Source organism: Neophocaena asiaeorientalis, unplaced genomic scaffold, assembly GCF_003031525.2.
Source record: "Neophocaena asiaeorientalis asiaeorientalis breed wild unplaced genomic scaffold, Neophocaena_asiaeorientalis_V1.1 scaffold528, whole genome shotgun sequence".
Lineage (NCBI taxonomy): Eukaryota > Metazoa > Chordata > Mammalia > Artiodactyla > Phocoenidae > Neophocaena > Neophocaena asiaeorientalis.
In genome coordinates this window covers 1,398,541-1,423,626 of record NW_020173938.1, presented here as the reverse complement: position 1 = coordinate 1,423,626, position 25,086 = coordinate 1,398,541, and the positions used below count along the sequence as shown (strand labels likewise).

The following is a 25,086-nucleotide window of genomic DNA, read 5'->3' as shown; positions in this document are numbered from 1 at the left end:
CCTAAACAAAGAATTCTGTTGAAGCTCCTTAGAGTTCTCCAGCTGACTACAAAAGCACGTATAAATTGATGGCGCCTCACTCTGAACTGCCTTTAGTGGTCAGCTTGGCATTCCTTTGTTATCTGATGCACTTGAAAGTTATAAGATACATACTTGCTAATTTTCTTTTACTCCTTTGAATTCGTCCAAATTAATGCAGCTTCAGTTTTGTCATCCTGCCTCTGTCATCTGTCTTCTCTTCATCCCAGAAAGGGATCCCATTCCTTGTTTAGAGGAGATTTTTCATTGGCTTGCCAACACTCCCTCAAGTTTTACTCAGATTTAGGTGCTGTTTGAGTCCGATCAGAAGTTTTCAGTTCGCATCCACACACTGGTGACAGTCCCTCTGCCTGTCACTCTGGGCTGGATCGGAACCGAGAGGTCCCCTTGTGCAACAGTATCGTTCTTAGACGGGGACTGAGGTTCAGAGAGGTGAAATGATGCCCGTGTGTTACAGCCGGATTTACCCAGAGCTGGCCAGTACTTGAACCCCCAACTCAATACTAAGTACCTCAGATGAGGATTGGAATCAAAGAATCTTCTGATTCCTGCGCTTCCTACAAACACACAGATATTTATTCTTGCCAAGTTGTTCTTGTGCCCTGTGTGATTCTAGTGAAAACACCTGCCAGGAGCCTGGCCTCGGATACGGGTCCAAAAGGGCAGGAGACAGATTATCTGCGCAGTTGAAGAAAACCATTTCGTTTACTCAGCAAACGAGGGACAATCTTCAGTGCTTTGACTCCTTTTAGATAAATGACCTGTGGTTAATTATCTCCCAGCTTTTATCCTTTAATCTCTAGGTTTAAATTCTCTAGTAGTAATTACCCCTAACCTCTCCCTGTAATCACAACTGCACTCAAAAGCAAGTCTTCCTGCAGCAATTAAAAAAAAAAAACAAAAAAAAACCCTCATTTTTTTTCACGCTAAACTATGATATCTAATTAGTACAATAATAATTTTCCCCCTTATCGGGATAATTGCAACTTTAAATATATTTTTCAGACTGGAGAGCTCGGTTGTGAAGGCATATTCTCGAAGGTTGAATGCAAGCATGTTTTCTTACCCATTCATTTGTGACTTCAATCATAGCTGTAAGGGCATCTTCTACTACAGGAATGCTAAATTATACATTATGTATGTTTCCAAGAACGTTAGATAAATTTTTAAACAGACCAGTAAGAACGATCATGTCACAAACTCAAACTGAGCTACAGGGTAGATTCCGTAACTTCATTTAATATTGATAGCAGCTCAATTTAAGTCTTGAAAAAACAAATACCTTTAATAAATCTGGAGTGAATGATTACATATTTTGATATAACTATCATACAGGAGTGTGTACATATATAAATCTGTAGGCAGAATTATATACATTTCAATATATACCACATATATATTTTTTCTTCTCACATTTTTCTCTTTAGTAAAACAAAGCAGTTTTACTGTACATAGATGTGTGATGCTACATTAAGTCCTGAGTGATTTAAGGGATCGTTAATAAACTACAGTAAATTCTAGTCTTTCAGCTAAAGATCCAGTAGATTCAGTAACAAAAATGTGAACAAAATGTTTAAAAATATGCATTCAGCGAGGCGCTCCTTTTGTGCTTAGCGGAGAAAGCTTGAGAGTGCATGGCCGCCATTTGGGAAAAACTTCTTGAATATTCAAGATTTAACAAATATCCTATTTGAATGGATTTATAGAAGTTGATGTCACCTACATCCAATGCGTCAAGCATGGAAGACTCCAGTCGTGACTGGACCGAAAATCCCTTTTTCAGAATATGAAATTCTGTGTAAACATCAGTGCTTAGGGATTATGTAAAAAGTTCAGACTCAAATGGGGAAAAAGCAAAATACAATGAAATAACTTAAAATGCTTTTCTTGGGAGCCAGCCACATGGAAGGAATATAAAAAAATAAGAGTGTATTTTGGTGAAAGAGGAAACCAGATGAAAGTCATTAGGGAGGTGTAGTCAGCCACCCACCTCGGGAAGCCCCAGGCTGGCTCGGCCCCGGGGGGCCCAGGGTGATGGAGCCATGGGGACGGATTCTGCACACAACAGGGAGAAGGCCACATGCACCCGCGAGGGGCAGGGACAGCCGCCGTCAAGGTCACCGTCAGCCAGCCCGGCCCCCCAGCCCCACGCTCCGCTCAGGCACTAGGAGGAAGCGGTGAGGGGTCCAGGCCCCCGGTTGGGGGGCCGCTCGGATGAGAAGGCACTGCGTGGCGTGGCCCCATCACCGGCCCTACCCCGTCCCGTGGCTGCTGTAGTCGAAGACGCCCTTCTTGAAGAACGGCGAGAACTCGCAGACGGTGTGTTTGGACAGTGTCAGCCCCACCTTGTCGATGTGCAGCGGGGACGTCGCTGACTGGAGCATCACGCTGAAAAAGTCCCTGAGGTACCTCTGGGGAAGAGACAAGAGGCAAAAACACGGTCAAGACACTGTGGGGCGGGGGGAGGGCGAAGGAACGTCCCGTGGAGCGTGGAGGAGCTGCCACTGTCGTTAGAAACAGCGCAGGGACCCTCCACCGCCACCTTTGCCCCATCAGACCCACCTGGGGAGCAGCCATGGTGCCCGGCGTGCAGGTGACGCTTCCTGGCTCCTAGGACACGGCTTGGACCTGTCTGCACACAACGCCCAGAGGCATGCTGGGCAGGGGCGGCTGGGCTTGGGGTCTGCGTTCCAGCAACAGTGTTTCTAGTTAATAAAGTCATCCCCCCCCCCCCCCCACAATCACTCATTAAAAGGCAACTAAGAGGAGAACAAAAAGGCTATTGGTCTGCACGATGCTAAACGAGCATTTTTAAAGGGCACAGGCTTTCTCTGCTTTGGATCCTTCTCGTAAACCAAAGAAAAAGCAATACTGGGGACGAGAGGGTCCGTAGCAAGCACTGATATTTGCAGACCCCTTTACAAATCCTGTGATCACCAGTAAAAGGAAGCTGTTGCTAAGATTAATTGTTCTGAACCCCGTGTTCGCCCCTCCCCCCTGCACACGTCTGTCACAGCATCGGCCGCCTCTTCCGGCATCAAACATGCAAAGCATGTCTGAGACCAGGACCCAAGATGCTGGGGCTGAAATCAGACATGGGTGCCAGCAGGATGTGTTAAAGGAAAAGAGGACACAGAAATAGTTCACGTATTTCAGGTCAGGCAAGCGTTTTCTATAACAGAAAATACGGATGGGAGCAGTTTTAGGCCTGAATCTTTACTACTGTCTCAGTTGGTTTAAAAAGTATAAATCCTGTCACAAATTAAACATAGAAATTAGGGACTCTGAGTAACAAACAAACTTGTCTGTGAAACGTGGCCTAGAACAGTGGTCCCCAAGCCAGGGTGATCTGCCCCATAGACATTTCTGATTGCCACAGTGGGGGCGGTGTACCTAGCGGGTGGAGGCCGGGGATGCAGCTAACATCCTACAATGCCCAGTACAGCCTCTGTGCAGAGAATTATTTGGTTCCAAATGTCACTAGTGCCACAGATGAGAAACCTTGGCCTAGGGGAAGTCGAATTCAGCTACCTGAACGAACTGCCAGCCTCAAATTTACCTCTGAAAGAAGACGTTCTGCTTAAGGAAAATGTTAGCTACTTTCTTAAAAACAGTAACAAGGATTACTAATGATTAACACTTGTATAGCAATTTACAGATTCTAAAAATCTTCAAATTTCTAATTTTTTATGCTTTATGGATGTATAACTGATGCCCAATAACTGCATATCCTTCAAATGTACTCATCAACTGAGGGGTGCTGACACACGTAGATGCCTGTGAAACCTTCACCAAAGCAAGGTGACAAACATTTGTACCACACCCAAAAGATTCCTAAGTCACCTAATTTTACCTTATCTTCATAAGATAAAATACCTTCATATTCTTCATAAGTTATCTTCATACTCTGCCTAGAATTACCTCTTTTTATTATTATTATTTTATTACTGTAACACCCATTATCCGGGGAGCAAGGCTAGTAACCAAGAGAGAAGACTTGAAAACAAGGGTTTTTAACTCAGACTCTTTTTCCTTTGTTCAATATTCCTGACTTCCTGGTCTCACGGTAATTGCTCAAGAAGGGCTCTTGAAAGAGAGATCAGGTAGAGGTAAGAAGGTGCCAAAACCAATTGCTAGAAGATGAAGACCTCGCTCCAGTACTTATTTGCATCAGAGAAGCAAAAGGGAACCGGCCTTGACTTTTCTGTGGGGGAGGAAAGCTGAGAACATTGACCTGGAAGGACCCGAGGTCCAGCAAACACAGTTACTAGGAAATATCGACCACACCCGACCAGCCAACGCTCACGATGAAATGCATGTGTGCAGCTAACTGTGCAAGATGGAGAGAGAGATGATCTGGCACAAGGACGGGGAGCGAGCTCACCGCTGTGTGTGAGCTACGCCCCTTTGTGGTGAGAAGCGGGAGCACAATCGTCATCGCAGCAGCTCCTGTGCAGCCCTGTCCCCTCGGCCGCGCTCAAGTGCAGACTGAAGCGCGAGACAAGCTTGCCTTCCAGATGAATTCTAACCGGATGGAAGGTGTTTAAATCCGGCAACAGATGTTGTACCAACATCTGTCATCATTAGTTCATGAAGCAGGGGCCCTTTGAAGGGCCAGTAAAGCCTGAAGGGATAATGAAAAGAGAAGTGAAAATAAAAACTAGAAAAAAAAGGCAAAAAGAACAATATTGGAGACCCCCTTCCCTGCCCGGGCAGCACCATAAAGAGAGAGCAGGGAAGTAGCTGCAGGTGATGGCTTTTCTCAAAATGAACGCATCAGTACACCTCGATGAAACCACCAGATAGAAGGATCTGATCCAACTGATCCTAAGCATTACGGAAGAGCTTTTTCCTTGCAAGACAAATCTCCACTCCGCAGAACAGGGCAGCCTTGGCTCCCTTTACCTAGACCGCTTCCTTGCTCAAAGAAATGCTACGATTAGGAAGTGATCTTTGCGGTTACCTCGGGAGGCTCTCAAGTGTATGGGGTGAGTCGTCTGTGTCCAGAGCCACAGCCCTGAGGTGGGCTGAGCAAATCCTTTCCCGTGAATGACAAACCCAAAGGGTTAGGGGTGGAGCTGGGGACACCAGATGGAACTAAATTTCCAGAAGGTTCCTGAGGTCACAGACAGCATCTCACGCTTCTCTGTAATTCCCCGTCATCCCGGGCACACTGCCGAGCTGGGGAAAAGTGCTTACAAGCAACCTTGATGACTGATTTTGATGAGTTAATTTTTTAAAAATTGAAGTGTACAAAGAGAAAACAGCAACCATCATGAATGTACAGCCCAATGACTTTTCAAAAAGTGAACACGCTGGCGTGCTCAGCATTGGAATAAAAATAGCACAACATTTCTGGAGCCCGGGCAGCCCTCTGCACACTCTTTCCCTTCAGGGTAACTGCCATCTTGGCTTCTGGAACCATCGATTAGTTCTGCCAGGTTTTGAACTTCATATTGATGGGATCCCACAGGGTGCACTCTTCTGTATCTGGTTTCCACTGCTTAACGCCATGTTTGAGAGATTCATGCACCTGGCCGGGTGAGCTGTGGCCTGTTCGTTTCAACTGCTGCGTAACAGTCCGCGTGCCCATGCCCACCCACTGACTGGAGCCGAGGGCTGTGCAGGGGTGACGAGTTCGATTCTTTTGTCTGCACTTCTTCAGTAATGAAATCTACTTCCCTATAACGGTGTCGGGTGAGTCGAGTTTATTGCTAGTCCTCCAATAAAGAAGTTTCCCCTTAGGGCTTCAGGCCTCGGTCCAAGACCAGCCATTGTACTAGAAGGCTGCTATTGCATGCAGTCAATATACAGTATAAATATATGTAAAATACATACAATACACACATTTATATTAGTAATTTTTGCTGCCTGTGCCCCCAATGTTTTCCACAGCACCTGCGGCTGAAGGGAGAAAATCAAAGTGCTTCCTGTCAAAGCTCTCCTTCTACTGTTGATCCACAGACACCCCCGCCCTCCCCGGTGTGTGAAAACAAGTCCACAAGCCGAGCTGCCTCCCCAGGGCAGTTCACGTTATAGGCGAGTATTACAAAAAGTCAAGGACATCGGGAATTTCAGTGGCTTATCAGGGTCAGAAGTGCGAAGCAGGAGAAGGATCTGTGAAATCCAATATCCAATTTGTTTCTTTCACACAGGCATCTTCTCCATTAAAATCAGAAAGAAAAGCAGGCAAATTTAAATCTCTGTAGCCATTAGGGACCACACAAGGCAGGCAACCCTTGCCCACCCTGGTGGTGGTGGGGTCACACCTGAGTCTCTGCTCTGAGAAATACCCTGGGTCAGGGCCGCTGAGAAGGTTCGGCAACATTCCAGCCCTGCCTCAGATACTTGGAGGAAGAAAGTCAGAGGAAACCCAATCTTCTTTCAGGAAGGTTGCGCACTGGGAAGTGGCAGAGCAAGAGGGGGTCTGGAGATGTCTCAGTGAGCAATTGAGGGAAAGGGAGGGACCAGGAAATGGAGCACAAAGACATGCAAGGGGCCGGCTGTTAGAGGGTGAGAGAGGGTGGGATGGGATACGGGGCGGGGGTGGGGGGGGAAGATGAAGGGAGAGAAGGAAAACAGCACGACTATGCTGGAGACGGAGGCCCGTGAGTCGTTTTCCAAGTTGGCAAAAAAGGTTTAAGAATAACAGATATATTAGACATCTATCTAGGCTTTTTACTTTTAGCCTCTTGGACCAGCAGTATAAAATATACGGTCTTCGGGCTTCCCTGGTGGCACAGTGGTTGAGCGTCCGCCTGCCGATGCAGGGGACACAGGTTCGTGCCCTGGTCCGGGAAGATCCCACATGCCGCGGAGCGGCTGGGCCCGTGAGCCATGGCCGCTGGGCCTGTGCATCCGGAGCCTGTGCTCCGCGGCGGGAGAGGCCACAACAGTGAGAGGCCCGCGTACCGCAAAAAAAAATAAAATAAAATATAAGGTCTTTTCTTATCAATGCTTTCAGAAAATCAAGTGTAGGTGGCTAATCTTTAAGGCATACTTCAGTACTGACGCTGAATACCTTGACTTCATAAACTCTCCTTCTTCTACAGGCTGTGGGCATGTTTTATTGTTCTTTTTAAAGGCAATCTACACAGGGGCAGTGAGCGGGGTGGGGGGAGGCAGAAGTCACTGGGAGAGATGGGCCCCCGTGGGTCTGTTCCACACACAATGTGAAACTGGCACGTGCTTTGTAAAATCCCCTCAGAACAAAAATTAAATCCTGCAGGGGACTGTGAGCTTTCAAAGGGGAGGCCAAGAGAGACCAGCGGAAGGATGAGGGGTGCAATGATTGCCAGAGACACCCCCCCACCAGGCTCCTGATGCCTTCTTTCCAAGGCAGTTGTTTATTTCCTTTAACTCTTACCTGTAACACCCCTCCGAGTATCTCCTTGGGTCTGTCCCCCACATGCACACACCAAGCTGACCAGCTCCTTCCTCGCTCCTCTCACGGAGAGGCCACTCATCAAAGGCTTGCAATGTTCTAGGCACGCTGAGAGCTTTTAATGGTCTACCTCATTTAATTACCACAACAACTCTATGAGGTAGAGACTATTATCATCTCCATCTTCTCGATGCAAAAACTGAGGTCTGGGAGGCTTAAGTGATGTCCCAGAGGTCACAGAGCATGGAAGTGGGAGAGTCAGGACTCACACCCACATCTCCCAACTCCAGAGGCTGGTCTCAGTCACCAGACTGCCGTCCACAGCATCCACCAGCCCCCTCTTCTCTGGCTGACCCCCGTCTCCTGGCACTGCGCTCACTGGGCCAGGCTGATAGCGCTGGGCATCTCAGCTGCTTGGGCCAGATGCTGCCTTTCCCGGCCTGACGGCACTCTCATGGGGACAGGGACACGGGGTTGTCTAGAGTGAATGTTCCACACAAGCCTGGGGCAGAGACCTCTTTCCTGTGAGGCGCCTACTCTTCGACACGGAGTCCTACGCAGCTCTGCGCATGCTACCATATCTTCCTTACAGTGCTTTGCTGGGCACTGGCCATTTTTCGACTGCCCTTCCTCCGTTTCCCTTCCCAAACAGCATTCAGATTCCCTTCTGAAAAATACCCTCCCCTTCTTCAGGGACTGGTTATCTGCCTGACTTACGGAAGAGGACTGGTGATTTTTTTCCCACTCACAGTCTGGGATGGGTACCTCATACCCAAACTGCTAATCAAGATACCACTTGGGGCCTGCTGGGACCAAAGGGTCCTCTGGGGCAAGCCTCTTCCGGACTGCAGAACTGGTGCCATAGAGCAACTAGAGTCTACCTAAGAAATCCAGGGCAGACGCAGAAGAGCTTCTGATCTGCCCACTCTGTCTGTGGTCTTCGTAAGGAAGTGGGATCACAAAGTCATTTTCTACTGTTTGCCATAAAGTTAACTGACAGTCCCCTGGGGTGTTGGCAGGTACCCATCAGGAATCAGAGGAAGCCTTCCATCTACACCACATCCAACTCCTGGGGGGCCAGTCTGTTGTGGGATTAAGGCATCTGCCCAGGGCACTTCTCTTAGGAAGAGGTCAATCCTAAGAGGTTTTCAGATGGGTCAGTGCATCCCAGAGGTCCATTCCCACCCAAGCAGTCAGCTGGAAGCTTCCTGCTCCAAACCCAGATACACACAGGGGCCAATTTTTAAAATTCCAACACCATTTCAAAACACAACCACCAAACATTATTAATCTTTGAACCAAAACACAGACTAATATGGTCTGTTGGCTGTGTTAATGAGTTCTGAAAGGCAAAACACACTCCCTACAGCAACACAGGGCAAGTCAGCAGAATTTAGTCAATTATTTTAGAGCTTTAGCCTGGCACTTCAATCGACACACTGCATTAAGGGGAAAAAATGAAAAATATAATGTACTGCTACATGCTACTTCACTTTAGACATTCTTGACGATTCACGTGTGACCTGCTATATGAAAGAAAGGAAAAGTACTTGAGTTTCTGGAATAACCTGGGTAAAAGCTGGCCTTCCGGTAGCCTCTGCTGGGTTTTTCCTTTCAACTTGGGAACTTCTGGATAAAATGCTAGTCTGCTCATAGGGATGACCACGTGCTCTACAGCCCGTCCAGGCAAAAACCTGGGAGCTCAGCAGGGCGTTAAACAGTGTGGCCGCTCCCATCTTGCAGCCATTCCCTTTCAAGTCTGGGATCTGGAAGGAAAGGAACGTTTGAGATCAGGGAAAGGAGGGAAGGTGTGTGGTACCCACGCTCAGCGAAGGATGTGAACAGGGAGAAAGGCCAGCGTGTGGAGGGCTCAGCCTGGGGAAAAGTAGGGCTCAAAGGAAATTATGACGGGCCTTGAACCTGGCTGTGGGTCTGCCGGTACTGATACAAAGTACCTTTCCTGGCTCAGGAGCTCCTATGACCCCTGAGACACACTGGGGAAAAGGAAGACAGGTGTGTGGATCCTCTGTTTACAGATGAGAAGACTGAGATCTCAAGGGACTTAGCCAAGTTCGACGACTGTAAGAAAGAGGCTGACAAAACGACTGGCTCTTCAAATTGGGAGAAAGTCCTCGAAATTCTTGAGGAAAATCCTTTAAGCCTGCAACGTAAGGTGTGAATGTAAATGTAAACGCAGCCCCTCTCTCTGGGGCTGTTCACACCCCTATCATGTAGGCTCTCAGAATCTACCTTGAATTTCAATCAACCACCACGTGCGCGCACGCGCATGTGTGTGTGTGTGTGTGTGTGTGTGTGTGTGTGTATAAGAGATGGGAATGAGAATAGGGCCTCAGAAGCATTTGAAAGACCTTACCTTTTTATCTTTTGGCTTCCTTCTATTTTAATTAGCAGGGGGATAAAGTCATGACCATTTTATGTTATTAGAAAGTTTCCGTTTTAATAGGGCTCACGGCTGTAACTGTAACCTACTGTAACACCAGCAATATTTCACCCCAGCCATGTCATCCTAATGATTTTCCGGACATCTCATTGTTGTGGAGCTCTCTTCATTTTACAGAATTTTAACATCAATCCATAATTTAATTTAAAGCTACTGAAATTATTAAAATTGAAACGTTCTTTAAAAATGTAATAGGGCTTGAGCCACCTTTCCACTGTGACATATTAACAGGGAAGACAGTCCAATGGCATTCCTCATTTCCAGAAGTCATTAGCCATGGTGGCAGCTTAAAGACAACTCTCATTCCAATAAGACTTAGAGGTTTCATTTACCTTGCAGTACTTGGAGGCTTCATCATTGACTGGTGGGCTCTGAAGATGGATCCGGCCTGTATGGAGGCACACTGGGATATTTCTAGACCCCAGAGAGGTCTGGTCACCACTGGCCAAGTGTTATGAATTGACCCAGGCAGATCGATACTATTCACCCTGTTGAGTCTTCCCAGTTCTAAGCTCCCATACCTTCTAGTCTGAACACTTCTCTCTGAATATTTAGGAATCCTAAAATTTGTCTCCACTGGACCAGCTGGTGGAGATGCTGGGTTCCTTTCCCAACACGCCCCCAAATGTCCTCACACTCTGATAAACTTGGGACAGTTTGATTCAGGCAGATCACTCATCCTCTGCACGGTTACTGCACACCTGCTCCCCACGAAGCAGTGTGTGGGTATTGGATGTCCAGCGCTGAATATGACAGGCTCGGAGCCTGCCCTTCCAGGGTGCCTGGGCTGCCCGTACCACAGGCAGCAGTGGTTCAGAGTCATTCTTACTGGTGCTGTGCTTCCATCGTCTAAACCCTGCTTGTCCTTTAAGGGCTCAATCACGGATTATTCTCTGTTGACGCCTCTCTTCAGACCCCATTCATGAATCCAACAAATATTTACTGAGAGCTTTCCTCCTGTCAGCACTGCCGTGGATTCAGTAACGGACGAGCCTCATTTCCGTCCTGAGTAACGCGAAGGCCTTTCAGGGAGGTGGGCAGGAAAAGCAGGAATTAAAACGTGGCTCCAAGAAAACAGGAATGAGATGCTTTTGGAGCACTAGGAAAGGCAGCCAGCCTCGTCCTGGGAATTGGTGACATTTATGCCGAGACCTGAGGGGTGGGAAATAATCAAGCAGGGGAAGATGCTGAGGGAAGCCTGTTCCCGGCAGAGGACAGAGCGTGTACAAAGCCTCGTGGTGGCGCAGCAGAGCTTGGGGCACGGCCGGTGGTCCAGCAGCATTGGACTGTGCACTGTTCAGCGTGGGGGACACGCTTCTGGAAGGCTCTGCCCCTGGATCAGCTCTCAACCAGGTCTCAGACCGGGGGTCCAGCACTGTGCTCCGGCAGCCTCTCTTCTCTCTGATCCATGGAGTCCTGCCAGGCCTTCTGGGTGGAGCCTGTGGCTTGTTTTAACCAAGAGAATGCACTGGAGGTAATGCCGAGGGTGAAGAGGTCACCTTGCAGGTGCCAGTACCCCAGCTGAGCCCAGTCCTTAGTGGAGCTGTAATCTGAATGCAGCCATACAAGTGGCCAGACCTGACAGAGACCCTTGGAAAAGATGAACCACCCGGCGGCTGGTTCCACCACCCTGCCCATGTTCCGGAACCACAGCATCATAAGCAATCGAGCGGTAGTTTCTTTAAGGCACTAAGTTTGGGGGTAGTTTATTACTCGGTGATAGATTACCAAGATACACGTATTTGGGAACAAGGTAAGAGATGAGGGAATAAATGATATTAGTCAAAGCAGAAGAAAGTTTCTTTGGTTTCTGATTTATGCTTCATGCCAACCTCTTCCGACCTTTTCTGTATTTCTAATAATAATTCTGTCTTTGTGACATTTCTTTTCTGTCCTAGGTTTTACAGTAAATACTTGGAATAAGTAATCATTTGAAATATGGCATTTATTTCCTGATATTATATAGAATTCTGAGTGTTCCCACTTAAAATTCATCAGGGTGAAAACGCTAGTCTGTGATTACAGAATCTGAACTATTCATTACAGCTATTCAGAGACTCTTCTTTATGAGTTTAATGACATAAGCATATTATATTGAATTATTATGGTACTGCATCAATTGGACTCATAAATTTAATATACTCAGTCTGGTTCACATAGTCTAATAAAATCCAGCAAGCTTTAAAATTTTTATAAGGGATGTGCATTTCAAGTCCATGTAATATTCAATCTTTACAGGTTGACGTTCTTGCTTGGGGTATTAAGCGGCTTCAACGATCCTGATGACCCAGCCTGGCCAACCAGCAAGGTCAGGGTGAAACCCCACAAAAGAACAGGCCACATCAGAAAGGCCAAGGTCTGCGTGGACTAAGAAGCTGGTTAAGCTTTCCTCCAGAGCACAAGTCACGAGCAGTCCCATCTTTTCGTCTCACAAAGGAGGAGAGAGGAGTTCAGTGTATGGTGTACCTGTGAGCTGGAAGTGACACCACTTGTCAGCTGTGAGGGGGTAGGAGGCAAAGAGCTTCCAGACTGGCTCACAGACCCCGCTGTCGACTTTGTTCGGTTAAAGCAAAATACGGGAGAATGCTGGGAGGAACCCAGTCCCCAGGGCTCACTCTGGTTCTTTGATTTTTGCTTATTGGATCTTTGTAAGAGATCGGTAACCGGCTAAACACAGATGCAGAGCAACTCAACAACCTCAGCACGGAGGGGAGGTTGGAAGTGAGCCCTGGAGACACACCTCGGCCGTTGAGACCACGTGGCTGCTGCGGTCCAACTCTGCTATGCAAGCCAGCTCCTTGGGCACTCAGTCATTCTGCAGCCACCACGCTGGGTGTGGGGACCTTACAGCACAGGGAGAGAAAGTCCCCGAATGCCTCTGCACCTCTGCTTCCTCGTCGGACTATCTTTTTTTTTTTTTTTTTTGCGGTACGCAGGCCTCTCACTGTTGTGGCTTCTCCCGTTGTGGAGCACAGGCTCCGGACGCGCAGGCTCAGCGGCCATGGCTCACGGGCCCAGCCTCTCCGCGGCATGCGGGATCCTCCCGGACCGGGGCATGAACCCGTGCCCCCTGCATCGGCAGGCGGACTCTCAACCACTGCGCCACCGGGGAAGCCCCAGGACTATCTTTTAAGGATCAGAATATTAAATGAGCTGCTGTCTGTCAAGTGCTTCGAGCAGGGCCCAATTCACAGTGAGTATTTATTAAGTCACTGACACTATTATCTACACAGCTTTGTCCTCTGGTAGTTCATGGGCGAATATGTTAATTTTCTCCTCTTTCGGATGTTTAGAAACACATGGGCTTAAAGCATGAGGTATTTGACTTTAATGTTTTCCCCTTCAAAGGAAAGTAGAGGACAGCAAGAATCTGGAATGTTTTTTTCCAAAGTCACCTCATAGCAGATACTGGCAGACCCTTTATTTCAAGGGTTACTTTAAAGGAAGGAAGATTTAACATGTTTTTCAAAATGGAGAATCATATTAAAAATAAAATATCTAACTATAAGCAGGTAAGTTAACTATCCTCTGAAAGATCATTTTTTAAGTAAATGCTTTGCTGGGAATTTTACATTTCAATTTAACATAAAAAATGACCTAATTTATCCCATAAATGGTTGGAAATAGCAATGATGTTTATTTACTTATGTGTAAGAATTTACTTTTTTTAAAATAATAAAGGTGTTCAAATAGCCCCTTGGAAACCTCTTGTCTACGGGTTATAGAGAGAATTCAGCTTAAGCCTTGACAAGGCTAAACTTCTGTCTGCTTTTTTACTGAAAGCACAAAGCAAACCTGCAACACAAGTTCCTTAGCACCAATTTCAAAAATTAATCCTTTAAATATAGGAACATAAGAGGAAACTATTTCTAAGAGATTATTCCCATTTCCATTGAAAATGTTATTAAATAAATGGTAAATTTTAGTTCTAGTGTAGTTTCAAATCCACTAGTCTTCTTTAAAAAAACAAAAAGCATGACTCACCATTCATAAGTCAGGATTCAGAGATTGAAGATACTCTGAAAATATGTGAAACCAAAAAGCTACAAATCATAGATAAAAATCCATACATTTCCCCTGTTGTAGATTCCAAGTATAAAAGACCTTCACCAGGAATAGATTCTATGTCAAAAAAAAATCACTTTCCCTGCTCATCCACAAGAAGCAACTCCTTAGCCTTTAAGTTTTATCATGAGATTGCATCAATTCAGTCACATGAAAGATCATTTTAAGATACATTTTGGATACTGAAATTCTGTAAAGTGCCATCTGGGGGGAAAACAAAAACAGAAACAAACCAAAAACCCTATTCTTTTCTTTGTTTCTAAGTTCATGATTCCTCCCAGCACTGTATAAACCTTCAAAGAGGTTCCTGACATTTGGAGAGAAAAGGACAGCTCCCAGTGACCAACATGACTGACAGATGTTCAAATGAGAATCTTGCTGTGTGTGGCACCTCCTGGCTACAATGCACTTAAAGAACCAGGTCCTAAAACACTTGAGAATCAAGAAGCGGTTGCACAAGAATTACTGGCATCCCAAAGTCTCCCTTCTACTGGAACCCAGGAGCTGGATGCAGTGCGATGCTTCGGGAACCCGGAATGACGATCTCGTCCCTTTCCACCGGCCATGCCTGTGGGTGAGCAGAACGATCCTTCCCTTTCGAGTCTGAACTAAGGTCATCTGTGTATCGACGGCAAGTGCGCCTTGGCTGGCCTTGAACTGGGCCATCACTGAGTAACACTGAGACCCTGAATTCAGGGTAAGAGGGTAAGCTCCAGAGACTCTGGGGGGGGGAAGACCCACTGCCCCTTTTTTGTTCTCTGGACCAGAGGTTCCTGATGATCCCTGTGGGACCATCTGCCTGGCAGGTTATCCTCCTGCCTCGGGAGTTACTCCTCGGGGTCCACCCGGCCCTACGCCCCGGGGAGAGCTGCGGTCGCGCCCCAGGTGTGAAGAGGACCGTGGCCCCGAGTGGTGGGCCTGTGACCCTGCCCCACAGAGAGGATTAGCTGGGGATTTGGATTATCTGCACCAATGATCCCCTTCACTGGGGACAATGGCTGAGGCTGCACTAGGTCAGGGAAGGTGGAGGATGGGAGAAAAGCCAGATCAAAACTTCTCTAAATGTAACACCTCTGACTTTCAAAAAGGATAGATCTGTATTTTATATAGGGAAATGAAAATAAATTCCTTTACCAAACAGATATTATCTACAGAATTAAGCATCTAAGTTAAAAAATATAGACATTGAATCCGTGTACTTCCTGAAAGACAGTCTCCATTAGATGACTGACACTAAGATGGCCATTAGGTAATTAGATCTTGACAAAGGCATGAGTTTTCTTTCCTTAGGACCTTAGCTTGTAGCAAAATGTCATGGGTTTACGGTATCTTCTTCCTCTCAAACAAGGGATATTTACTTATTTACTATAGAGAACGACATCCAACACATCAACTTATAATTCAAAGCCAAACTCCGGAAACGTTTAAAACTGTCCTGGACAGCTCTTAAAATCTGAGAAGCTGCTGCAGAAGAGAAGTGAGGGATGCTGCCAACCAGGAGGATGATGACATGTGTTCTTCTGGACACTCGTGTCTGGCTGTGTGAGACGCCAAATGAACCCCAAGAGTTTGTAAGCAACAGTCTTTCAGTCGTCCAAACCTGTAACATCCATGACTGTTTTCAACCGCAGGGCTGGGCAGTAAAAGTTTAAAAGTACTGACAAAATGTGGGTGGAAAGATCTTACGAATCAAAAAGAAATCTCACCAGCGAGGGGATCCTGCAGAAAGCGATGGGGCCATTTAATCAAAGAATCGGTGGGCTAACGTGACATCTGCAGACTCTGCCACAAGAAAACTGCCTTTCCAAGTAAGGAAGGTCAGTTCATAGGGACCGCGCTATTACCTGAATTATTATAGCCAGATTCTTGCAAATGAGAAACTTCAAATAAATGCAATTTTTGTGAACTGGAAGATAGCACTATAAATGGGAAAGGAAAGGGGAATCGCAACAACATGTACCGAGAAGAATAAATACCCCAGACTGTGGAGATGGTGAGAGCAGACAGGGCCCCTCGCTACCCACAGCACTCACTGCAGAGCCTCAAGTACGAGCCTTATGACCCACCAGCTTCCGCTGCCAGCTGGTTAAAAAAATCCATTGAGAAAAAGGCGATGGCTTCATTTACTGACATTTTCATCTTTGATTAGCAATTTTGTTTTCTTCTTGATTTCAATAACGGTTTCTTAATTTTACTTATAAATGAGACAGGTGATCTCAATTAGAAAACAGACTAAAGAAGGTTTTGGTTTTTTCCTGCTTGCCTGGAATGACTATTATATATGTAAATGTAAACACATTGCAGTGAACTGCTGGGAATAAAAATAAAGCTATCTAAAAATGGATGGGAGTTTTACAAGGGCAAACAATAAAGATAAAAAGTCATATGGAATTGGAACAAACTGATGTTCTTCTCCATTTGTTCCCCCCAAATATTGTCTCTAAGGGCTGCAACAACGCTGCTTCATTACCACTATGAAACGTATGTGGAGTGTATAGAAGAGAAAAGGGAAAATATTTTTCAAGGGAAAAAAATAGCTGGCGGAATTTAAAAATAAAGATGCAGTTTACGAAGGCAACGAAGGAGGGTGTGGAGGTTGGCTGGCACAGGCCACGATGAGCACCTTTCATCTAAGAAAAGCACGACTTACCTAGAAGACAAAGCTGAACGAATGGAGTGAAGGGAACTGAAGCATCTTCAGGAAAGCCTAACGCCAACTGGGAGGGGCTTCATAGGAGAGAAAAGATAATTCCCCAATGCTGATATAAACAGTGAGCAGAAAACTTGGTGGCGACAGGACAGAGACAGCAGTTCTCAAACAAAAGCGCAGGAAAAATTCTGATCGTGCCTTTCGGGCTGCTGCAGCAAAGAAAATGTATGAAGAGGAGCCACGCTGACCTCATTGGAAATAAACAAAATTGACTATTTCCGGAAGCAAGAATTTAGGCCTTCAGCTTTATAGCAACACTAGAAGATACAAAAGTAACCAGCGGAACATTAAAGCAAGGGAAGGCAGGGTGAGGTGGGACATATAGCACAATGGTTCTCAAACCATCTGCAGGGAAGGACTAGGTAAGGAGGGCGAAATGGAAAGCAGAGGAGAGGAAAATGAGAGGGGGGACCAGGCCAGGAAGCTTAGCACAGGCAAATGGGATTCCAGAAAGAAACGGAAAAACCTTAAAAGAGGAAATGATCACAAAAATCTCCCAGAGATGAAGGATGTGAGAGAGTCCACACAGGGAAGCCTACAGAAGGAAGGGCGATCACCAAGCAGAAGAACCGTGGGCTCTCTGAACGCTGGGGACAGAGGGAGGGAGGGACGGAGGGAGAGAGACAGAATCACGTCGCATCCAAAGGATTAGGAATCGAAATGGCTCTGAACCGCCTGACAGCAGCAGTGGAATCAGAAAACAAAGAAGCAGCCCCTCTGAACTACAGAACGAAATGGTTTCCAATTAATATATTCTATCTAGCCAGGGGGAGGGTGAAGAAAGACCTCAACAGACGTGTCTCTAGAAATGTACCTCCTACACGCCCATTCTTATTTAGGAAACTACTAGGGATGTGCTCCATCAAAACGAGGGAGTAAGTCAAGAAAGAGGAAAACACGGAGCACAGGAAGCAGGGGAAACACCTGGAGAGACATCAAAGGAGGATGGAGAAGGGAGGTCCAGTTGGTGTGACCCAGGCTTACTCCAGCACATCCACAACTGATTTAAAACAAAGTTTCAAAAACTATATACACACACACAAAAGAGCAATGGGTTCTCTCTCTCTTACACACATACACACACACAGCAAAATGGTCAGGAAGGATATACACCCAACCCATAAGAGCAGTTTGAGATCCTCTGAGAGCAGAGACTGGGGTCACTTATTTGGGGGTGATCTTGGACACAGAAGCAAAGGGGTGGGAAAGCAAGAGAGAGAGAAAAGCCAACGCAGGGGAGTGCTGGCGAGCAGGTCACCACTGTGCACGACTGGGCCAGTCCTGCTGGGGACTCTGAGAAACATGGAGACTGTGCTTCGCATGGTCCCTGGAAAGGAGGGGAGGCCGGCAGGTTCACCCAGAGACTTGCAACCCTCCCTGTGCTCCCTCCAGAGCCTCACCTCCCTCCAGCCCCGGACTGGCATTGGCTTTGGAGGAGGCCGAGAGGGAAGAGCTGAGAGACCCCAGGGGATGCCACCGGCACCGGCTGGAACTGCCAGGCCGCGGCCAGTGTCACAGGGGGTCACGGGCCAGGGAACAGCACACGGCATGTATCAGCTGTGGGACGGGCCTGGGGCTGGCGGTGATGGAGGGGACCCTGGCCGTTGGCTGTAAGGAGGGGGCCCAGTTCAGCGGCCCAGGCTACCCACGCTGGGAGCCAGGGATGCGCAGTCGGTCTCTGCTCTCGGCTCAGCTGCTTCTCCTCCCAAGCGCTCTCACTGTGTCTTTAGCGTATGGCTTTCTGATGAGGACTTTCTGATTACGCAGCAAGCTTACTCATTATTTTCCTAAGGCTCAACAGGCATTTTTAAAGGACTTTAAATACAAGTTTTATTGCAACCTTAGGCGATAACTCAGGCGAATGTGGCTCACGCACTGGGCCGAAGTGAATCTATCATCAAATGACTGCCCAGCACTCAGAAGACAGAGAGGTGCCCGTGAGCTCCCCACCCCACCACGGTCTCAGCTGACACCCACCAAGCGGGACTGCGGCATCTCGGCAGGAGAAGCCGGGACGGCTGCCAGGGCAGAGCCCCGGGCCTGGGCTGCTCTGCAGTCACTTCCAGGAGCTCCTGTGCTTTCTGTTTTTAAAAGAGTGGACTCTTACTTTATTCTCTTACATAACACTATCTATAGAATTATATCTATACACAATATTGAATTATATCAAAAACTGACATCTCTACACTTATTACTTATACAGTTATAACCTATGTTTATATTCACCTATATAACTATACTTATAACTGCCTATAATTATATCCACATAATATAATCTATAGTTAAATCTATATCTTGTCAGATCATGCTTTACCCTATTTGTAATTAATAATTTATCACTGCACGTCTCCTCCTCACGTGACGACTAACGCAATTGTGATGCATCTACAACAACACAATCAGGGGCCCTAGAGGACAATCTGGTTCCCAGGAAGGGACCAGAACCTCACGGGGACACCCCTTTATCTACACCCAGGGCAATGTGTGCACTGGGGGAAAAGAAAAAGCAGCTTCTGGCAGCAACGAGCAAGTCTAACTGAACAAACACGAACACTGCTAGAAATTACTGGTATAAACATGACACTATGGTACACGACTCAAAAGAGCCACTAATTCCAAAACAATTGTAGTAACTTGGCGCCCCCGGAAGGAGGCAGGTGTTCCTTCCACCATCCACCACGGCTATTCCTTCCCTCCACTTTTAGCTGTGTTTCCATCTGACACTCCCCCTGGGGCCCAGGAGCTAATTAAGTGCTTCGGTTTAGAAGACCCTTCCTCCCCATGCCTGCCGTGCTGCGGCATGAATGTGAGTTGGCAGGGGCGGCGGCAGAGGGAGAAGAGATGAAACAGCATCTTGTGATGCAGGGTAAACAGTGAGGCCGGCAGGAACTTGGGGCTCACACCTGTGTCTGAGCAAGGCGGGCCAAGCTACCTCCAGGTACGGGCGACGGAGGAGGGAGCCCAGGCCGCCTGCCCCATGCATCCACGCCACTCGTGATGCCTGCTTCTGTTAAAGAGGCAGGGAGACATTTAATACAAGAAAACAAATAGTGATGCCTCGCTGTATCTAGGAGGAGAGCAGGAACAATCCTCCAGCTGTGGTTTAACTCGGCAATATTCAAGCTTCGTTTCATTTTGCTTTTAAAAGTAACCCCAGGAAATGAGAAATGTTCTGTACTGAACTCCACAGCGGAGCACGCCCAGCTCTTAAGCTTGCCGTATTGAGCTGCGACGCGTTCCTTTCATCTGACGCTATTTCCATAAGGAGGAAAGAGCTGGAGAATCTCTTGTATTTGTCAAGCCCCCAAACACCTTGTAGGCGGGTGCCAGGAAGATGACAGATGTTACTGATTTAATGGGGACTGCACATGAGGTGGGACTGATATTAGAATATCAAAAGCCTCAAAAATGGAAAAATTACCACTGCAGCTGTATCTGGGGTGAATGGAAATGGCTTCTGTCGTGGTTAGTTTTACGTTGTCGACTGGGCTGGGCCACGAGGTGCCCAGATATTTGGTCAAACGTCATTCCGGTGTGTCTGTAAGGCTGTTTCTGGAGGAGATGAACATTTGAGTCAACAGACCGAGTGGCGCACACTGTCCTCCCTCACGTCGGTGGGCCTCACCCACTCGGCTGAGCCAAAGGGCAGATGCTCTCCGAGTAAAAGGAACCCCTGCCTGACCGCGCTGAGCTGGCACAGCAGTCCTTCCTGTCTTTGGGCTTAAATGGAAACGTCAACTTGCAGAATGCAACTCACATCACCGGCCCTCCTGGTTCTCAGGCTTTTGGGCTCGGACTGGAGCCACGCCATTGCTCTCCCTGATCTCCGCCTGCCGACTACACATCTTGGGACTTCTCAGCCTCCGTAACTGCATGAGCCAACTCCTTATAACAAATCTCGTCCCACGTACACATCCTGGGTTCTGCTCCTCTGGAGAATACTGACTAATACAGCTTCCAAACCCTAAGTTAGTGAAGTGGTAAAAAAAAAAAAAAAAAGCACTATTTCAGTACCATGAGTTGCGTGTAGAAATGCAGAATTCACAGATGTATTTAATACTAAATCTCACCGTCTTGTTCAGATTAATGCTGAGGGTCTTGGGCATACATGCTCATTTCATCACTGCCCTCAGCTCTCATTCAACTGAGTGACCAGTCATGCTGACTGTAGCTCCGGTGTATCTCTCTAATCCTTCCACTTTCCTCCACCCCAACTGCCATCGCATCCTCCTTCAGGCCGCCGTCACGTCTTATCTGGAGACAGTAATAGCCTGGCCATTGCTCTTCCTGCCTCCGCCTCCCTGCTCCTGCCATTCTCTCCACAGTAGTGAAATCTCATCCCTCCACTCCTCTGCTTAAAGCACTCCATGGGCCCCTCCCTGTCCTGTGGTTCAGGTCCAAAGTCACGAAGACGGCTTTAGGGTCTGGCTTTTCCTTCCCTGTCTACGCCCACAACAGTCTCATCTTTCCCCAGCAGATTCCTGGATCCCACCCTAGTCCTGTTGAATCCGAATATACTAGAACAAGGTCTGAGAATTTGTATTTTTCAAAAAGCCCCTCGAGATAATTTCAAAGATCAGCCAGACAGGCTTGGGAACCACTGTTTTGGGAGTCACGTCCTCTGATAACCACAGAGGTGGTACATGACTATCTGCGTAGTTCCATGATGAGTCGTCTCTGCTCCAACAGGACCATGAGCTCCTTGAAGACAGGAAGCATCTGAGTGACACATGCAGGACAGGCTCAGTCTGGCACGGGAAGTGGTCCTGAGCGTGGCCAGAGTCACTGGGTTCAATACAGACAGCAAAGACCATCAGAGGGAGACCACGAGATGCTACATGCTTCCTCTGAGATGTGAGGGGACAACAGCACTGCCGCTACTGTGTTCTTGCCCCAGAAAATCAGGATTAGAGGCTCACGGTGAACAGCAGCATGGGATGCAATTAGCAAAACCTCAAATGTGAGAATTCACTGGATAAATGACATGATTTCATCAACAAACAGATGATGAGAAAAAAAGAGGGAAGGGAAACCTATAGATTATAAGACACTTTAGAGACACATCAACCAATACTATGTGTGGATATAAAGTAGGTCTTGATTCAAGTACATCTATTAAAAAGAAATGAGAAAATTGGTGTGGCCTGAACACTGACCAGGTATTTGTTTATATAAGAGATTAGTTAACTTCTGGTGTGTGTGTGTATGTGATAACAATGGCACTGTGGTTATGTTTAAAAAAAAAATCCAACAATAGTGACCATATGTTGGTGGGAATGTAAACTGGTACAGCCACTATGGAGAACAGTATGGAGGTTCCTTAAAAAACTAAAAATAGAGCTACCATATGACCTAGAAACCCCAATCCTGGGCATATATCTGGAGAAAACCATAATTCGAAAGGATGCATGCACCCCAATGTTCACTGCAGCACTATTTACAATAGCCAGGACATGGAAGCAACCTAAATGTCCATCAGCAGAGGAATGGATAAAGAAGGTATGGTACATATATACAATGGAATATTACTCAGCCATAAAAAGGAATGAAATAATGCCATTTGCAGTGACATGGATGGACCTAGAGACTGTCATACAGAGTGAAGTAAGTCAGAAAGAGAAAGACAGACATTATATATCGCTTACATGCGGAATCTAGAAAAATGGTACAGATGAACTTGCAAAGCAGAAATAGAGTCACAGGTGTAGAAAACAAACTTACAGTTACCAAGGGGGGAAAGCGGGGTGGTAGGATGAATTGGGAGATTGAGATTGACATATACACGACTATATATAAAACAGACAACTAATGAGAAACTATGTATAGCACAGGGAACTCTACTCGATGCTCTGTGGTGACCTAAATGGGAAGGAAATCTGAAAAAGAGTGGATATATGTGTATGTATAACTGGTTCATTTTGCTGTACGACAGTAACTAACACAACATTATAAAGCAAATATACGCCCAAAAAAATTAATTAAAAAAAATAAAAAATAGTCTTGCTTTTGAAGAGATATATCCTAAAATATTTATGGATAAAATACGATATCTGGCATTTGTTTTAAGATAATCCTGTGAATGTGTGTGTGTGTGTGTGTGTGTGTGTGTGTGTCTAGTGACTAGAGGTAAAAATGAAACAAAACTGGTCACATGCTAACAGTGATGAAGCTGGGTGATGTGAGAGGGTACACTGGGTTTATTACATTATTCTTTCTGGTTTTGTAATATACACTGTCATAAAAAATAAAGTTTAAAAAATGTATAAGTCATTAATTTCTATATCATGATATCTCAAAGTTCCTTTCATGCACTGAAAGCTGGAGATGGTTGTATAACCCTTTGCAGAGCAGAAATTTGCTAATATAATAAAATTGCGTTCTTTGATTCTAAGAATTCTTTGAAACACCTGCTGTTAACAAACCTGACACTCTTAAGTAAAGGCAGTTTCTCTTTTGAGCCAGAATGGGTTGTAAAGGATTGCCAAAGAAGATCCCTCTGCACAAAGGAGAACTGGGGCCATGTTCTGAAATGAAGGTGTTCTTCTCTTTTCCATGGAAATTCTAACCTTATTTTGATGCGAAAATAATATACTCAAGTCCTTCAGCTTCTTCACACTAACTCGACAGAAGATCATCTCAACTATTCTGTCTGACAGAATGAAGGGGAATTTGGCTTTAGTACAGTAGAAAGTGGTAGAAAGTACGGAGAGAAAAGGGTGGAGGAAGAGGCAACCCATATTGAGATTTCCTAAGTGACCCTTGAAGAAAAAAATCTTTACAAATCATACCGACAGTGTAAATTAAACTTAGCAACAGGTCACTTAGAATATCCTAAGTGATACTACAAGACACATGAACATGAAGGTCCTCTGAACCAAGCAGCTGTGTGAAAAAGTCTTTGTAGTAATACATGAAAAGAATCTTTACAACTGTTTGTCAATTACATCAGTATTCCACCTGGCCTCTCACCTATTTTATGGTTATGTGTGATCACAAGAGATTTCCTTCCTGGTTTCCATGTTCAAATGTTTTAATTTACAAAGGTGGTCTGCTGGGTGGGCACCTCATTAATTTGCATACTCTGAAAACCACTGATTCATAAAGACAGACATCTACCTTGAGTTTGGAAAGAACAAGTGAATAAAAATGGTGCTTGGTAAAGATAGATAAAATAGTGACTTTCAAATTTCAGAGTAATGAGTGAGTCACTCTTAATGAAATATACATTATTATATGCTCAGCAGTGGAGAAAATATGCATGAAATATATAATTTGTTTTGATGATGATTACCTTCCTTTTAATAATATTTAAACCTCATACTCTTAAGAAAAATGTATACTAGTGCCAAATCGACTCACCCATCCATCCATCCATCCATCCATCCATCCATCCATCCATCTTCCCTCCTTTGTTTAGCAAAGCAATTAAGGGACAATAGAAAAATAAGAGGATGGAGGGAGGACAGAAGTGAAAGAAAAATGAAGATAGAAAAGGAAGAAATGAAGGAGATTATAAATGCATGCTGACTGCATTTATAAAAAATTTATAGGATTCTTAGATAAACTTTTTCAAGAGCAGTTACAGGCTGACAGAAAAATGGAGAGGAAGGTAGAGAGATTTCTCATATCCACCCTTATCCTCACATACACACAGTCACTATTAAATTCCCACACCAGAAGGTTCCATTTGTTATAATCAGTAACCTACACAGACATCATTATCACCCAAAGTCCGCAGTTCACATTAGGGTTCACTCTTGTTCATTCTGTGGGCTTTGACAAATGTGTAATGACATGTACCCACCATGACAATATCATATACAGCAGTTTCATTGCCCTAAAAATCCTCTGTGCTCCACCTACTCATTCCTCCCCACCACTAAGCCCTGATCCTTTTATTGTGTCCACAGTTTTGGCTTTTCCGGAATGTCACACAGTTGGAATCATACAGTATGTAGTCTTTTCAGATTGGCTTTCTTCACTGAGTTTTATGTATTTAAGTTTCCTCCATTTCTTTTCATGTCTTGATAGCTCATTTCTTTTTAATGTTGAGTACTATTTCACTGTCTGGATGTACCACAGTTTATTTATCTAGTCACCTACTGAAGGACATCTTGATTGCTTCCAAGTTTTAGCAATTATGGATAAAGCTGCTATAAACATTCATGTGTAGGTTTTTGTGTGAACATATGTTTTCAACTCACTCGAGTAAATAGCAAGGAGTACAACTGCCAAATTGTATGGTAAGAGTGTGTTCAGTTTTATAAGAAACTTCCAAACTGTCTTCAAAAGTGGCTGTATCATTATGCATTCCCACCACCAATGAAGGAGAGTCCCCATTGCGTCACATCCTCACTGGCACCTGATGTCCATGGTGTTCTGGATTTGGGCCGTTCTAACAGGTGTACAGAGATATCTCATTGTTAT

The 25,086-nt window shown here is 45.8% G+C and overlaps 1 protein-coding gene across 1 annotated transcript in view; it reads right to left on the bottom strand.

Annotated features, from left to right (window-relative positions):
• Positions 1-1,271: 1,271 nt before the first annotated feature.
• KIF16B (kinesin family member 16B) overlaps positions 1,272-25,086 on the bottom strand; it is a 284,700-nt gene continuing 260,885 nt past the window's right edge. The window contains exon 26 of the mRNA XM_024752697.1: positions 1,272-2,450. Within this exon, the coding sequence (XP_024608465.1) occupies positions 2,292-2,450 (159 nt within the window). The 3' untranslated portion in view covers positions 1,272-2,291. The remainder of the gene's footprint in view (positions 2,451-25,086) is intronic.